The following is a 13,765-nucleotide window of genomic DNA, read 5'->3' on the forward strand; positions in this document are numbered from 1 at the left end:
CTAAAAATATCAGATTTTGAGGAAGCCTGCAGAATAATCTGAGGTTCAGAACTGCCAGCATGAAGACCTGTTGGATTGATCAATCTGCTGTGTAAATTAAGAGGATCTACACATCACTCCCATTAAATGAAACTAAAACCAAAGCCACAGGACATTTTAGAAGCAACATTTGCCTCCACACCTCCACATCTCCCCAGCAACCCCAGTTCTAATCCACTGCATGTTTACCGTAGTCGCTGTGCTTTGAGATGATTCTTCTTCTGTACAAACTGTCGACACAGCCAGGGAAGGCAGCCTGGATGAAGAGGATAACGTTGATGTCTCCATGCCACTGTCCTCATTTAGAGCGGAAAGACCAACCATATGGTGTCCATTCAGTTCACTAGCTTTACTCTGAGCACAGGTCTGCAAAGAGCTGAGCAAAGTGCCATTGCGGAGACAGGAGGTACTGTGGAAAGTGCTCGTGAGCTTTGATGATTTTTGATCACTCTCATCGGAGTCAAGTTTAGGAAAAGATAGGGATTTGATATTGCTCACTGAAGTGATAGGCGACAGGGACACTTTGGAAGACAAGGACATCTTTTCACAGTTTCCCAACTGCGGTAAAGTGATAAAGCCATTGGGTTTGTGAAGGGGCTTGAAGTCCAACGTGGCCCTTTCTATGGACGCCAGAACTTCCTCGTCTTGCAACACAGACTCAGATCCTCCTTTGGGCAAAGTATTATCTAACAGCTGGGCAACAATTGGCCCAGTAGTACCAACATGAATTTCAAGAATATTTTTTAATTCCTCCTTATCATCGATAGTTTTTAATTCCAGTTTGTCAAATGGGTCTTCCTCACATTCAAAATCAGCTGGGTTGAAGTCTGCTTTTGGACGAGGTGGACTTAGAACCTTTTGCTTCACAGCACTGCTGTTGGCTGGCGTGGGAGTAAGAATATTATTGTGCTGCAGGCTAGCGAGGATGGGGTTAATAGGAGGAGGCATGGCCTCAGGGCAAGGTCCCTCTGCAAACCCCATTTTGTTGCTGTCCTCCGGAGCTCCTTTTGAGTTCGCTAGCGCTTCTTCTGCCTTGCATTCAGCTTCTCTCTGGGCAGCTTGAATTTTTTTGATATCTTCAGCCCACTCGATTGTTTTCTTTTCCAGTGAGAAGTCATACTGATGAGCCGTGAAGGGGAAAATAGAGGAGGGGGGGGAAAAAAAGAGATAATTATAAGGATCACAGCCGTGACTTCTAACAGCAATATGAGTAACATAGAATAAGAGCTACATGAATTACCATGGACAGGCATCATTTTTTACCCCAGCATCTCTTGTAACCTACAGGCTGGCAAAGCTAGAAGACACCAAAAGTAGTTCATTTTGCCACTAGCGCAAAACCTGTCTCTAGTTTGGATCAGAATATCATATTTTGCCTCCTTCCTACGTTTACTTTTGCTTTAGAGCTACTGATCATCCCAAGCTCAGTTTCACAGCCCTCCCACCCTCTCCCCACAAGACAACGGATGTAGCAAGGGGAAATCTAATGCGTTACTAAATGGACAATCAGACCCAGATCTGATACCACTGAACTACCGCCATCACAAGTTCCACAAGTCATTCAAGACTACAGCAGAGTATTTTTGCATCCAAAGACCAATATGATATTACTTAGTTCCCCCTAAAAGATTCCTAAGTGCCATGGGCTCACCAGCCAAAGGGGATATACTGGCTACCTGCAGTAGCAGATTTTGCTGCAGTTACTGGCATGACAGGATCCCACAAGCTTTTCTCATTTAACAGAAGCTCCTTCAGGGCCAGGTTAGCACAGGAAGGCATTGGAAGCTACTCACTACCAGTTTACTGGACACCATAGTGGCTTGGTTGAGAGGACAAAATTCTCAACAGACTAAATCTACTTAAAGCTTATGAAGAATGAACCACCTCAAATGCTCTTTAAGTAACCACAAAATGTTCACAAGATGTTCAGAGAACGCAGCCTACAAGCTAAGTCCAGGGTGTAACCTACCTGTGACTCACGAGAAGTCATAAGATATCCTGGCCAGTATAATGGCACATAACCAAACAGGAGGCTCTTGCCATGGGACTGCTAGGTCATATAAATTCCTAGCTCTGAAGAGCAACAAGCCAACAAGGCTCTCTAGGCCTCTACTGGGCTTTTCTGGGACCTGCTATGTGTTGTGTCACATCCCATCCTATAGCGGGCTCCAGTGAGATCCTGGAGACCCGTTGTCTCAACTGTATTAACAGTTTTCCCTTCCCTCAGCAATAACAATCCAAGAGGTGTGATACACGATTTATCAGCAAGGTGACTATGAAAAACGTGAAACGCTCACTGGCAGAAGGCTGGGCACTACTCATTACCCATTCTTTGCTATCTGAGCAGAGCTATCAGAGTTTTGTGTGTGAGTATATATGTATATGGTCATATATGGCCAAAACTGACCAAAGGCATATGTTTTTATATAAATACCCACCATTTTTTCAATATAAGAAAATATATGGCTTTGGTCAATTTTGTTTCCCTGCACTTTTTTTTTTTTAAACAGCTCTCACTACAAATCAAATCACACTGCCAGGTGCATAGTCTACATAGTCACATCGTATTATGCAAGGCATTGCAGTCCCATCAGGCACACTATACTTGAGCCTCAGCTTGGCAGGAAAATGGACACATAGCACAATGAAGCCAGCAACAGGACATTAGAGTCTCCTTTACCTCTCCCACACCAGCTTAACTGGGTGGAAAAATGTGTATTAGGATAATCACGTAATCACTTAATGGTTATAATGAAAAAGCCATGATGTAGGGTAATACACAGGGCAGGGAAAAAAAAAAAAAACAAACAACAACAACACAAGAAAAAAGGCAGAACCATCTACAGCAATCACAGCTGAAGTAAAACCAATCATCAATTTGGACTGACCAAGGAAAACGATGGATCCAAATGAGAAAACATAGTTCAATTAGATTTACTGTATCACAACCTGCATTTGGGGATTAGATTTTCAACAGTTGTGCTAAAGCAATTGATTTTATGCTACCAAGAGTTTATGGTAACAGAGCCATGCTCCTGAAAGACCTGGAAGCCACGCGTACCAAGCTGTAACCTGTTTGCCCTACAGCTGGAAAAGAATTCCCACTCAGAACTGCACAGAAAACAAGAACTGGAAATGTATTTCTTCATGTATTTCACTATTGTGAGAACCCATAAAATATGGTCATAGGAACACTTGTTACCCTCAAACAAGATTCTGCAAGTATGCCACAGTGTGGGTGTATCAGTCCTTACCATTTTTCCTCTTAAAAATGCTACTCAAATTTAGTCAGGGTGACATTTAGACCTGTAACTATTACACACAAGCATTGTGCTCTTTTGAAGTAGATGTGCTCAAATACTTGCTATGAGGCTTTTTAAAGTGATAAGAAGTAGAAACTTTTTGCACGGCCTATCATATTTTTATCTTTCTGTACATTCTAACAGATCTGCAACTACTGCCTGGCATATGAAATGACACTACAGGACCGACAGGACTGACATTTGAACACTTGTGCAAGTTGTGATCACTTGCAATTTACAGCACCACACTTGAGGGGCCAGGAGTGAGGGGGAAGAGAGCAGAAAGGTACAATACATCACTTACCTGGGCTTCTCTGACAAGCTGAGAAGAATCAGGCAGGCAGAAACCAATGGGTAATCCAACCTTCACTGGGGTTTTGAATTTGTCTCCTATCTTAAATGGGACATCGTCAAGATAACTGAAAGGCCCTAAGATCAAAAGCAGAAATTGTATCAGAAAAACCCTTACAAGTTTAACACATTGAATTAAGACTCACATTTCTGTATTTGGGAGCTATTTTATCTCTGCTGCCCCAACTACACCAGGTGACTCAATACAAAGGAAGTTCTTGATCAGAAACGTTGAATCTGCTTCGACTTCATTGCCTCAGTTTTGGCGTTGGTTGTTCTTTGTTATTTTGGGTTTTGGGGTTTTTTTTGGGGTGGTGGTGTTTTGGGTTTTTTTAGAGTTCTAGCCCATAACTATTAAAAAAACCCCAAACCCACAACATAACAATCCAACAATTGAACAGATTTTGAAGTCAATATACCCAACATCTTAGTTTCCCTTGTAACAAGACTATGCCTACACAACTGGAAACTGAAGCTCTCCTGAACACTGTATTCTGTTATGTCTCTAAGATCCAAAATTTTTTGTCACGTTCAAAATAGGCTTCAAAATGACCCAGCTTTAGAGCAGCTAAGACAAACTAAAATTCAGATTTTGGCATACAAGTAGGAAGTAACATTTAGATGAAGTTGTCACAGAGCAAAGGGGCCCAAAGTCTAGACACCCCACTTTAATCAAAACAGTGGAATAGCTCAAAACTATTTAGAATAACAATTCTGATTTTTGAAACAAAGGCAACCTAACTTAATCAGCTGTGTGATTTGCGATCACTCCAGTGAGAGGCCTCAGACTTATTTCATGGTCCTCCATCTGTCCTTTGTATCTATCACTTACACGTGGTATTCAAAAAGTGTTTTAGGACAAAACTCTTCAAGCATCTTGCAAACTCATGAGGCAGAATCACTTAGAGCTCAACCACCTCCAAGAAGCCTGACTATAGGTTTGCTTTCCTTGAGCTGCTGTGAAGAAGTATTAGAAAACCTGCAATATAAATTGCACTCAGTTTCTCACTTAACCATAAGGGGTCTCTTGGATCACTGGTCTAAGCCTTTGGAATTACAGGCAAGGCTTCTGGCTATGTATAAAAATCTGAAGTGTTCCTCTAGCACTCATTTGTAACTTCGCTTTGAGTGTTGCAGATCCAAAAAGAAATCAGTGGCAACATCTAAGGGGGTGTTCAGTGACTAACCTCTGGCTCAGTGAGCTGTGACTTGCCATTTTTATCTGACCCATTTTCATACTCAGATGACAGTTTAAGTACTGTTTGTGTGACTCATCTACAACAAGGCAGCCACAGGCTCCAGAAGGATGAGCAGCTTTTGAAAACAGGAACATCCTGTTAATCGGGAGTTAAAACGTTTATGTGGTGTCATCACTTGAGTTCTCATGCTCTGCACCACACTGGCTGGTCCCAGAGCCCTGTTAGGACACAGGTGGTATTTCCTCCAGCTTTGAAACCATCAGGCTGAGTAACCTACATCCCACCTGCACCACCAGACAAAAAAAGGCTCCGGGTGGAATATAATAGTATTTTCACGGATCCTTACTGAGAAGCAGACATTCAAGCATGACACAGCACAGCATCCAGATGGCACCTCACCGGCCACCAACACCGCTCTGCAACACGGCATCCAAATTGCATTTGAGCTGTCAATTTGAGAACATGGATATGCCAAAGTGTTTGCTTATGCTGAAATAGCACCTGTGGCAGCCTTTGCATGGAGGGTGGTAAATCACGGCCAGGTCACAGACAACCAGATCTCCGACTGCTCAGAGGCCGGTGTGACTGCTGGTACTATGCCCTGCTTAGTCCCACTGGCACGAGTCCTGCTCTAAGCAGGATGATCCAAGCGAAGCAGGATTACCTCTCTGCACCGATCTCACAGCCTAAGTTGCTCAGCGTGCAAGTGTTTGTCTTATTAGACCTATCGACACAGTAAGTGGTAGACACCTTCCCTCGCACAGCTGCCACCTTTGCCTGAAATAGATACACAGAGTGTACAAGCACACATTGTGGTATTTACATAGCAACACTCTTTGTTTTGGTGCAGTAAGACAAAACTAAACACACCTAGACTAGATGGGCTGCATTAATAACTGCCAGTTTAACCTCAGAAGCTAGACTAAGGAATAAAAACCTTCTAGTTTCTTCCCATATACTGATTTTTCAGTAACGACCACTGCTGTAACCTCATCTTGAATACAACTCTGCTACAAAACCTGCAAGCACACAAAGAAACGCACCAAATGTTTTAGGACATTTGATGGTAAAAAAAAAAAAAAAACAAAAAACCTTTCTGAGGCAAAATGCTGATGCACATAGCATTCACTTTGTTCCAGCCCAATCAGAACAGTAATAGTCTAGTGAAGTCAAAATCTGATCCAGAAATCCAAGAACCCTTTTCTTTTTGTAAATGGATGAACCTTCTGCCTGAACATGCTGATGGGTAAGGGTGCAAATAGTTTTAAATAGCAAATTCTAAATCAATAAGTAAAACCTACATATAGTATTATGCGAGCCATTCTTTCAATAGTCACATGTTCAAATGAAGCAATTAAACGTTTTTTTTGAACTGTTATTTAATATGGCTGGTAGCCATTTCATCCTTTCAGCAGTTAAAAGCACGTTGAGGAAGTTCTGAGAACAGCCCTGGCAAAACTGTACCCGTCAGTCTGATCTCTGACACTGCGTGCTATCTGATGTTCCTGGCCCAAGAAACTACTACAAGAGTAAGATTTCTCTCCGCTTTAGTGTAACATGGAAGTAACTGGCCAACTCATAGAAGCGTCCTCCAGTTTGAAAGCAAAATGGAAGCATTTCAGATAAAACCAGGTACCAGTTATGAATGGGGAGCAGCTTTGAAACCAAGTGGAATTTAGTTTTTGTGGTCACACTAACCACACTTATGTAATTTTCAGCAATCGGAGTTAAAAGCTTTCAAGTTGTATAGTGACAGTGACAATACAACAGCAATACTAACGTACAGCACTTGGTATAACCCACATTTTATGTGCAACAGATGCGAGCTGCATTTCTAGATGCCACTAATTACTAGAACTTAAGCTTGAACTTCCAATTATTCAAATGACAGGAGAGCATTTGAAGTTACATGCTCAGGCATAGTTACAGGTGTATGCGCTAAGAATACCCTTCAAGACAGGAAAAGGTCCCCTTTCTCTCCACTCATACCTTATGTTCCCATCTTCATCTCCGTCTGAACATGGTCCTGAGCAACCTGCTCTAGGTGGCTCTGCTTGAGCAGGGGATTTGGACATGATCATCGGAGGTTCCTTCCAACCTCGATCATTCCGTGATTCAACAACAGTCCTCTACCCTCTAATAAGCAGCTCAACAATAAGTACAAGAGATATATCAACTATGTTGAGCAAATTCATCAGCCTGCCAGGGACATTGAGCTGAAGGTAGCTGTTGTGCCAGATGCTTTACAGTAAGCCAAAATTCACCTAGTGGGATTAATTCTTAACAACCCTGGAGAAGACCGAAACAATTGCCCTGCTGATTTCTTAGGACATAATAAGCCAAGGAAGTTGCTCCGCTACTCCTCAGAAACAGTACTGCGACAGCATCGCTGGTGTCATTAGGAACAGACGGTACACAAAAGTGTAGACAAGTTAACCAGCCAGCTTACAGCACCATTTGTTTTGATTTTGTTATTTTGAAGCCAGGAGCATGTTCCACCACACTGTACTGTTCTGAGAAATATTTAAGTCAGGTTGAATTCCAGCTCCAAGCAGTGTCTTTGCTAGTCTAGTTTAGGAAGCAGAAGAGAGAAATAGAAACAGACTCAAAAGACAAGCAGTTCAAAGTGTTCATAGAGGCCATTCACAGATAAAAGAACAACTGCTCAAGACCTGGCAGCTATGTAATAAAGAAATTAATTGTCTTGCAGCAGGATCACTGGGCCATAGCAAAGGAGACCATCTAAAAATTAAGTTTTAATAGGCTGTTTTTATGAATCCTTAACCATGTATTTAAGGGAGGCATTTCTTATTCTGTACTTCAACTTTACTCTTGCAAGACTGAATAAAAAGCTCAAGGAAAAATGGAATTCCTCAGGACCCTCTTATCTGAAAGATTATCCAGGAAGAGCAAGGCTGAGTTTCTAAAAGCAGAAGTTTCCATAGCATGAAAAAGTCACGTTAGAAATTTCACATGAACCTCCCAGTACTGACTTGAGTGATTACTGATTTGAAGAAGCTACATTATGTACAACAAACTGAACTTTAATATTCCACAGAAATATTAATCCTCTCAAATTACACCCCGTTTTCTAAAAGACAAGCACAGATACAGGCAAATAATTTTTATGATACCAATCATCTGCATGACACTACACATCTCAGATGTAGATGAAGGTATCTTCTTCACTTGCCTGCTGAACCAGATCAGTCCAATTTAGGAAAAAAAACTCACTGCTGAGCAAAAAGCAAACATAGCTCAATGATATATTAAAAACTTTGCTTTCAGTCCAACTTCTCATGCAACTTCCGTAGAAAGGAGCTACAGATCTAGTGTCCACTTCAGCAAATAACAGATCAGTATCACAACTGCAGTTCAGATTTGAAGGGGGAAGCGGGGGAAGGGGAAGGTACTTTTTGCCATGAAGGAGCAGGGAACAGTCACAGGCTGAATTTCAGTATAACCAGAGAACAGGCACAGCATCCACAAGCAGCTATGCAAGGAGGAAGCTAAGGCACATCATTCCAAACAAAAAACTACTCAGACGCTAAACAGATTAGTCTCTATGGACCGTCTAGGCTGGGACATGAGTCAGCAGTAATAGTAGGATTCATCCTGTTGGAAAGACAAGGATGCCAAATTTCACTTACCATGAGAGTCGGATCCCAACTTCTTAGAAGCCATTTAGAACCTGAAAAACATTTTAAAACAGCTTTAACAACTTTATACATGTAGCACAGCATAAGTCTATGCAGTTCTACAGAGTCTTATCTCTAGATTACAGGACACGTTGCAGACACTTGCTGTTTATCCTGTTCCCAAGATAGATAAGAAAACTTATTTTATAGCCTTGAGAATTGACTGAGCAGACAAATAACTTAGCCCAGGGTCTGACAATCTAAATGGCAAAATGAAGAAAAATAAAAAAAATGCCAAGCAGCAGCCAGGTTGATCAGGAAGGCAGTGAGTTCCAGATCGCAGCGCTCAGAGGCCGCTCTGTCCCAGCCCCGTGGAGCACACCCTGCCTCCCCTGGCATTAAGAATAGCCCTTCCGACTGGAAATACCACACTGATCCTCTTCAGTTTAATCCCTGCTGCTCTAAAGAGTGATACTATCATATTGGGTACGCCGTCAGTTAGCCAGCATGGCACTTGGCTAGACACACTGGGTAATGCACAGATAACAATAACAGGTATACAATAAATGGTAGCATTAGGAAGGTCTTTTTGGATACACACAAGAAAACAATGCTAACATAAGTCCCCATCCATTGTCAACAGAATTTTACTAATAACTTTTAAAAAATTTGGATGCAAATCCTACATAGCCAAGATGTTAAAGACAGAAGTGCCTAGCCAGCTTTTAACACAGAGCAGGCCTGTCCTGAGAAAAGTTATTTAAGACAGAATTAGCTGTCTAATTAGTTGTCAGCTGCTCCAGGATGCTTATGGTGTGCTGAATAACATAACTGGTTCTTTTTCTAGATTAGAAGTACATCACAAGATGTATCTCAAGACACCACAGCATAGTTCTTCGAATAACTGAATTTCTAAGTCCTCCTTTGACATTATGCACAACAAAGAATCAGAGTTGCCCTTTGTTTCTGAAGTCCCCCAGCTCATAGACTGAAATGCCCAACAGCCGTTCTTCAAAGACATGAAGTTATCTGGTACACTCCCACCAGCAGCAGGCAGCGTTCAAAGCACAACTTGGAGCAGATCTAACATTCACACCCATCGCTCCTCAATCAAGGTCTAACTCAGCCCTCCAACTGCAAACGTTAACTTCAAGGAAGGGTGTCATAAGGTGAGGATTACGCAGACAGCTTAGTTATTCCTCCTGGCAGCTGCTGACATGACAACGGTCAGGAAGAGCCAGTTTCAAGTACTTTAGGAAAGTACTTTTTGCTGTGCAAAAGTCCTTTTCAACATTATGTTGAAATCAATAGGTGAACCAATGACACTGGCTAACGGGAATTCAACATATGGCTAAAGCCAAAGCTGTACGAAGAAGATTACCTGGGTACAACCAGACTTCATGAAACACAGCGAGCAGACGCTAGGCTACGGGTAAGTGAGTCACGCCGGGCAACTCCAGGTGTACCTTGTACATAAAAGCCATGTGTCATTCTGCTAGATGATTGTCAGGTTCTTCTCAGCACACCTCACCATCTCTCTCAACATTGACATTATGTCCAGAACTACTCCACTACAACAGAAAACTGGTTGTGGCATGAGCTGGCAACTGCTTCTCAGAAGCGAACAAAACATTGAGGCTTCAAAGACACAAGAAAAAGGAGGCGAAACAGTGCCAAGCCTGGCATCACAGGAAGGCTGTCGAGGGCAAAGCCACAAGACCACCTGGCACAGTTGCATGTCAACTACTAGAGCTCAATGGGCTTTACTGGTCCCAGTACCACAGAGGAGACCAGACTGCAGACCACAGCACATGAAATAGGCTGCACCTTTCAGACCCAGGTCACGCTGTCAGACAAGCTGCTACGTTGCTAGTTCCTCTGTATGAGAGTAGCAATTAAGATGTCAACTTGATTTGTTCTTATTGAAAAAGCCAGGCCAAGTGTGACATCATACAGCTTTCATACACCTCACCAGTCCTCTGCATGTCAACGGAGACTGTGATGCACCACCTGCAAGCATGTACGATGGCTGCCCGCTGTCCATCACTATCACAGCGGAGCTGAACTAGGGACAAGGCCTCTACACACTTCCTTTAATTTCTCGGAGTTGTTCTTTCCTCTGGTTACTACGTCAGACCGAAAAGAAAATGCTTTTTTTCTACAGGATTTTAAAACTGCTGATGCGAGGAAGTAACCTTCTCTCTTTGGCAACTCAACTGACAAGGAAGCTTTTTCAATCAGCACCAGTTATCTACAGGCAAAACAATTTAAGCTGTCTACCTCATTCACCAGAAGCAGCTTACTCCAGACTGTACCGATGTAAAGGACATTGAAAAGAAAATTCAAAGAGATGATTTTTAGAATGATAATTTATATCCCCTCTCCAGCAGGCCGTTGCAAGGACATACCAAGTTTACCATCTCACGCACTGATCTCAGGTAACTGAACACTAAGTCACTGTCACACTATCCATTTGCTCCAGAGACACTCGCAGCAATGCGTACGAATCCCACAGAACCAAAGATGTGCACGTCTACCTTCCAGGGAGTTGTGCAGTAGTGTATCAATCTGCAGCTGCATAAAGCCTTGGATGTGTCCTTGGTGTCAAAATACCCCACATAAGCAATAAGTGTCTTGCTTTTGTTGGCAATCCTGTAGTAAAATCCTAGCATAGACCAAGGACCTTGTGCTGGTTTTGGCTGGGGTAGAGTTAACTTTCTTCAAAGTAGCCAGTATGGGGCTATGTTTTAGATTTGTGCTGAAAACAGTGTTGGTAACACAGGGATGTTTTCGTTACTGCTGAGCAGTGCTTACACAGAGTCAAGGCCTTTTCTGCTCCTCACCCTACCCCACCAGCGAGGAGGCTGGGAGCACATGAGAAGCTGGGAGGGGGCACAGCTGGGACAGCTGACCCCGACTGACCAAAGGAAGGGAGGGACGAAGAAGGGGAAGAAGGAAGAAGGGAGAAGAAGGAAGAAGGGAGAAGAAGGAAGAAGGGAGAAGAAGGAAGCGGGGGATGTGCTGTGTGTGTGATGGTGTTTGTCTTCCCAAGTAACCACTACACATGATGGAGCCCTGCTTCGGTGGAGATGGCTGAACACCTGCCTGCCGATGGGAAGGAGTGAATGAATTCCTTGTTTTGCTTTGCTTGCGTGCGCGGCTTTTGCTTTACCTATTAAACTGTCTTTACCTCAATCCATGAGTTTTCTCACTTTTACTCTTGTGATTCTCTCTCCCATCCAATCGAGGGGGAGTGAACGAGCAGCTGTGTGGTGCTTAGTTGCCAGGTTAAACCACAACACACGTACAAGCTCTACTCTATAAATGTCAACCTCCTTAGCTCCATTCCCTCATTCTTGGTTCTGGCTAACCCTCTGAAGAGAAGATCAGGGCTACAGGTGACTAAAAGTTATAAGGAACTTCAATGTCATTAGCCACTGAAGCAATCTGGTGTGAGCTCTTCCTTTCCTGTCTGTACATCCATTCTTCGCTTCGTAAGACTGAGGCAATGGGGCACATTCTTAAAACCAGCCAGGCGGAGGAACACAGTACAGCAGAGCCCAGGATGAGGGCAGAGGACCTCAGAGTGATGATTGAAGGGGATGGGGGGAGGCAGGGAAACAACCACAACACCAGAAAAACCAACACAAAGATGCAGAAACAGGGAAGTAACAAGACAAAACTGATGACAGAAGCAACTGGTACAAAGAGAGATGACAAGCTGGAAAGGCTTGAAGGGACAGCATAGAGATGACCAAGACAGTCCACCTGGCACATCACCACGCAAACCTGAATGACTACTTATCTGCGTTCTCCTTGTTGTCTGGCAGCATAGCTAAGTGTGACTTGGTGCAGTCAAGCAATACTAAAGGGACAGTCTCATCAACAGATGAGAAAAAAAATTACTACCAAGAGTGACTCATGGGGAGCTGCTGCAAAATTGGGGTGTTTTTTAATTATTATTTCCATGTTCCTTCTATTGGTGTTTCTCCCTGAAGTTTATATCTACATTCCTTTTCTTCTAAAAGCATTCTGACTGGTCAAGTTGGAAGCATCCTACCACTAATGGTACCTGGAACAGCTTTCTCAGTGACAACTCAAGCCAATTTAACTATTTGTCAAGACGAACTGGTCTCTTGTTGCTATATTTCGGGGTGCAAGTATGTCTAGATTCCAGGCCACATGAATTCACTGAAGTAACTCCCACCTAAGATTCAGATAAATGGGAAATGTACTTATTATGGGTCAGAGGAAACTAAAATGCCTCAACTTATCAACCATAATCAAAACAGCACATCTATGATTTTCAGAGAAGAGAGACCTGCTCTTGCAACTTCCATTTTGCCTGCTGAAACATATCGTGTAGTCTAAACACACAGAACTGAGGATGCATCCATTCACTCTGAAAACTACAAAAAGACAAAAAAACTTTAAAAGAGATTTTTTTTTTTCCCCCCTGTATTACATTAATGAACTACTACTGATTTTACACTGAGAAACAGTGAAAAGCAGTTTGATTCAAGTGATTGATTTCTAATGCATCACAGGTATTCCTGATTTAGACAGTGGTTTAAGTTTTCACTGTAACTACTTGTTTCAGTGCAAGTGAAAGCCTATAACCAACATCAGGATTCTGTATATAGCCTCATACAACAAAAGCAGACGTAGCCAGTGCCTGTTGCTAAGATAAAACAAAAGTTAAGATTCTCATATCAAAGCTTCCCACCTCTGTAAGTGTTCAATCATTGCTACGCAATTGAGATACCTTACGTAGACAGTAAAAAGCTGATCACAGAAGTTTACTACAGTACAGAACAGATTCCTTTTTCATTTACTGCAGTCTCAAAATAGATGACATCACCCCAAAATCTGCAGCAAATGCTTCTGCTTTGTACCTCTACCAGTTCTGCAAACAATGAGCACAGTCAGCTGCATGGAGATACTCCCCTTTCATTAAGCACCATCATGTTGAGCCACTGACAATAGCTCTTTGGATAAAGTTGTTGTAAAACTAGATTTGACATGTTGCAACTACATGCCCTGCAGAGAGAAAAAAAAAAAAAGGAAAAAAGAAAAAGCATCACTTTCTCTGGTCTTAACAGAAAAAAAAAAAAATCTTTTAAGTATATCTACAGTAATTCCTTTAAAGTGCTACTGCAATCCAGGAGATAAGGCACATTAAGGTTATTGGTTTATTTTAAGATCAACAAGAACAAACTAGACCCTCCTTTAAGCA

The 13,765-nt window shown here is 42.4% G+C and overlaps 1 protein-coding gene across 2 annotated transcripts in view; it reads right to left on the reverse strand.

Annotated features, from left to right (window-relative positions):
• UBAP1 (ubiquitin associated protein 1) overlaps window positions 1-13,765 on the reverse strand; it is a 36,059-nt gene that overhangs the window by 8,105 nt on the left and 14,189 nt on the right. For both annotated transcript variants that reach the window (XM_087777588.1, XM_087777589.1), the window contains exons 2-4: window positions 8,542-8,582; window positions 3,646-3,770; window positions 229-1,158 (exon numbers count right to left, since the gene is read on the reverse strand). In XM_087777588.1, coding sequence (XP_087633714.1) covers window positions 229-1,158; window positions 3,646-3,770; window positions 8,542-8,575 — 1,089 coding nt within the window. In that variant the 5' untranslated portion in view covers window positions 8,576-8,582. The remainder of the gene's footprint in view (window positions 1-228; window positions 1,159-3,645; window positions 3,771-8,541; window positions 8,583-13,765) is intronic.

The sequence above is a fragment of the Nipponia nippon genome, unplaced genomic scaffold (genome assembly GCF_047370975.1).
Source record: "Nipponia nippon isolate SJK-2023a ecotype South Korea unplaced genomic scaffold, ASM4737097v1 scaffold_40, whole genome shotgun sequence".
NCBI lineage: Eukaryota > Metazoa > Chordata > Aves > Pelecaniformes > Threskiornithidae > Nipponia > Nipponia nippon.